The following is a 3,576-nucleotide window of genomic DNA, read 5'->3' as shown; positions in this document are numbered from 1 at the left end:
GATGACTGATGACGTGAATGACTTAGTACACTCATCCATCTGGCTTGACATGACAGATGAATGACGACGGACTGAGACTAAATGGATGACTGATGACGTGAATGACTTAGTATACCCATCCATCTGGCTTGACATGACGGATGACTGACGACGGACTAAGACTAAAGGGATGACGGATGAGGGGAATGACTTAGTACACTCATCCATCTGTATTGACATGACGGATGAATGACGACGGAGTGAGACTAAAGGGATGACTGATGACGGGAATGACCTAGTACACTCATCCATCTGGAAGACGGACTGGGACGAAACGGATGACGACCAATCCTCCGTCATCCATACAAAAATCTAGGGGGGGAAGGGGAGAAGGGGCGATCTTGGGCGCACCGATCGGACGACGGTAAGGGGTTATGCCAGATAGTCCTCGAATCCAAGGGTGGGAAATCGGCCACGTATCAGAAGCGGGAACCAACGGAACAAATCAAGATATCAGAAACATATATACATATATTCAGAGAGGTAAGGATTTAGATTCGAGCTCCAGCCATGGCCGCTCTCCAGAGCTCGGTTGCTTGCTTCTGCGTCGCCGTGCGATCGTCGTCGTCGGAATCGAGCTCTCTTCAGCCGCCTGGCCGATCTCCACCTTCTTCTTCATCATCGGCGTTCGATCCGCGGCAAACCAAGGTGATTCTTCCGAAGAAAAAGCCCCAAAAATGGTCTACAGGAGTCGCTCCCGGCGACTATGGCGGCCCCCCGACCACCACCAAGCTTCGCAAGTACTGGGGCGGCCGCGGAGAGGAGGATCCCGTCACCGCCACCGACGATTTCATCTGGAACAAGAACTTCCACGACCGCATGAAGCGATTGATCGACGAAGAGGCCGCCAAACCCGCCCCCGCCGGCTTCCTCCCTTCCAAGGTGCGATTTTTAATCTCTTCTCGTTGTTGGAATTCGAGTTTGTTTGATCGTTGACGTGGGGGTTTTCTTGGTGATCAAGGCCGATTCGGGTTTCCTGAGCCTGAATCGAGCTATGAGCCTTGACAGGTATGTGTTCGATTGCTCGTTGAAGTTTGGGGATGTAGCATTGGATTTTAATTAATCGAAGGAATTGCATTGCAGCGTTCATTTGGATCTTACTCGGGAGCTGGCTCCTCCGCCGAAGCCCGTGCTTGAGGAGCAGGTTGAAGCTGCGAGGCGTGGCCGCTCTGTTGCTTCTGAAGTGAGTTAATCTCTTCTTACTCTTGTCTTGCTGTTGATCTCTGATTTGTTTTTATTTTTTATTTCAGAGATTGAGCAATGCATCATCGCCTAAATGGAGATTAGCCCCCACCAGGAAGGAGCAGGCCAAATGGGATCGTGCAAGCAAGGGTGCCACAGGGGGCAGTGTAAGTATAGCTGAGATTGAAGAATGAATATGATGATATTGCCATTATAACTAGAATTACTAATCTTAGGAGCCTATGATTTGAAAGTATGGATTTTTCTCTCTGCTGATTATTCAAAGAACGAGGAGACATATTTTAAGACCCTGTTACTGTAGATCAAAGGGTCAGAGCATATTTACTGTTGATTATCTCGTTGGTTGTGACCCTTTGATTGTAAAGATGCTGTGACCCTTTGATAAGGATGGTAAAGACCATCTTTACCATGAATTTCTTCCTTCAGTGGTCCGCTGATCTCAGCATTGTGGCCTAGTTTTACATCTGATTTTTGAAACTGTAGATGTCTAAGCCAGTTATTATACACTAAATGAATCTTCGTATGAAACATCGACGCATGTCTTATTCAAGGTTTTGTTAAGGGTTGAATAGTGAAATATTCTCTGTCATCTCAGGATGAAATTTTGCGGGAGACAAAGAAGCCTCGTGGGGATCCTGAGGTACTTAGAGCTCGCTCTAGAGAGCAGTATTTCAAGGTACTGAGTTGAAAAAATCTGCAATCCACAGTCATCTACTCATTCTAATGCACAATCCGTTCTACTGGTCTAAATTTTGGATCTTTAATCTGGGTCGTTCTTTGTGGGCAGTTGAAGAAGAAGATGCAGGTTCTAACTTTAGGGATAGGCGGTGTAGGTCTGGTTTCTGCTTATGTCTCCTATTCCCCTGAAATTGCTGCTAGGTAAGGACATCTTTAATTGTTTCGGCAATTATATGTTTTTAAACTTGACATTGAAAAATAACTTATTTTTTCTTCGATGGTGAGATATTTTAGTTCCGAAAATTCAGAGATTAGGAATATGATTTGCATTTTTGTTCCCAACTGTTATCTTTTTTTTTTTTGAAAGAATCCTAACTGTTATCTTTAATTATTGAAAAGTTTGTATCATCCTTTTGGCATGATTTTTCATTATTGAAAACAGTTTTGGAATGGGGTTTCTTGGCTCATTGGCTTACGTACGGATGCTTGGTAATTCGGTGGATTCATTGGCGGATGGAGCGGGGGGACTTGTTAAGTAAGTGATCTATGTTTCCGTGGAGATTAATTTTTTGTTGGTTTTAAAGTTATAAATTCTAATGGTTTACTTATTCACGAGAAATTTCAACTTAGTTTTGAAGAACAAAGGCTGATTACTGATCTGTTCCTCTCTAACTCGCAACTCTCTGAAAAAATTATTCGTTTTCTGTACATGAGATTTGAAGCTGGGGCATATATTATTCGACAATTTTCCCCATATACCACGCCAATGTGCTTTTTTACAAAAAAAATAGTCCTTTAACTTTTTTGAAAGGGAATAATCTTCTACTGTAGTAGTTGCTAATGCTAGTCCCTTGCAGGGGGGCTGCTGGTCAACCTAGGCTTCTTGTCCCTGTTGTTCTTGTGATGGTGTACAATCGCTGGAATGAGTGAGTTAACTTTGAACTCTTCTTCAAGTAGTATCTCGATTTGAAAAAAAATCCTGATTTTTTCCAAGTATTTCAGATTTTTCGTTAAATATTGCATAATCAAAAGTATCAGTCTGCGTTTCTCTCAAAATTTTGGTTCTTAATGGTTGAGAATACTCAATGAGGCATTTTAACTCATTGAAGTTTATATATTTTAATTATTGGCAGCTTTGATTAAAAAGTTACTCTCGCTTTCTCTCTCTAACTCTCTATCTCTATCTATTCCCTCTAGGTTCCTTGTTCCTGATCATGGCTTCATTCATCTGGAATTAATACCTATTCTCTTGGGATTCTTCACCTACAAGGCGGCCACTTTTGTACAAGCCATCGAAGAAGCGTTAACTCCGATCAGTAATCGGAACGAGGCCTGAACATGATTGCTCAGATCTTGAATTATGTATGTGGGTGGTGAGAAAGGCAGTGGTTGTCAATATTCACTATAATATCTGTTAAAAACTTTAATTGTTGTGCCATTTTCATCCAGAGTTAAAATATCAAAATTCATTCAGTTGAGTTTGCAGAAATATTCAATGTGCCTAAAGAAATTGATGGAGACAAATATGTTTTCAAAGAAATTGGAAGGGGACTGTGGCATGGGGGGCTGGGGTTGTTGTCATGCGGCTAAACTTAGATTGGGGGCCTCACATTTGTCAGATGATCTTGTCAAAAATATTCACTACTTTGTTGACAA

The 3,576-nt window shown here is 42.3% G+C and overlaps 1 protein-coding gene across 1 annotated transcript; it reads left to right on the top strand.

Annotated features, from left to right (window-relative positions):
* Nucleotides 1–522: 522 nt before the first annotated feature.
* LOC144703152 (ATP synthase protein I-like protein) lies at nt 523–3,358 on the top strand. The gene is made up of 9 exons (XM_078575252.1): nt 523–921; nt 1,001–1,047; nt 1,123–1,222; nt 1,290–1,388; nt 1,838–1,918; nt 2,030–2,121; nt 2,363–2,455; nt 2,778–2,846; nt 3,118–3,358. Exons 1-9 carry the CDS (start codon nt 550–552, stop codon nt 3,254–3,256), a joined length of 1,092 nt encoding a protein of 363 aa, XP_078431378.1. The 5' UTR covers nt 523–549; the 3' UTR covers nt 3,257–3,358.
* Nucleotides 3,359–3,576: the final 218 nt, after the last annotated feature.

The sequence above is a fragment of the Wolffia australiana genome, chromosome 5 (genome assembly GCF_029677425.1).
Source record: "Wolffia australiana isolate 7733 chromosome 5, ASM2967742v1".
Classification (NCBI taxonomy): domain Eukaryota; kingdom Viridiplantae; phylum Streptophyta; class Magnoliopsida; order Alismatales; family Araceae; genus Wolffia; species Wolffia australiana.
The sequence above is the reverse complement of the archived record's forward strand: the minus strand, read 5'-3'. Positions and strand labels throughout refer to the sequence as shown.

Excerpts from the sequence above, each read along its gene's own strand:
- LOC144703152 (XM_078575252.1), top strand. The coding sequence starts at position 550 with ATGGCCGCTCTCCAGAGCTCGGTTGCTTGCTTCTGCGTCGCCGTGCGA. Across the intron at positions 922-1,000 it reads CCGGCTTCCTCCCTTCCAAG|GCCGATTCGGGTTTCCTGAG; the intron begins GTGCGATTTTTA and ends TTGGTGATCAAG. Across the intron at positions 1,048-1,122 it reads CGAGCTATGAGCCTTGACAG|CGTTCATTTGGATCTTACTC; the intron begins GTATGTGTTCGA and ends ATTGCATTGCAG.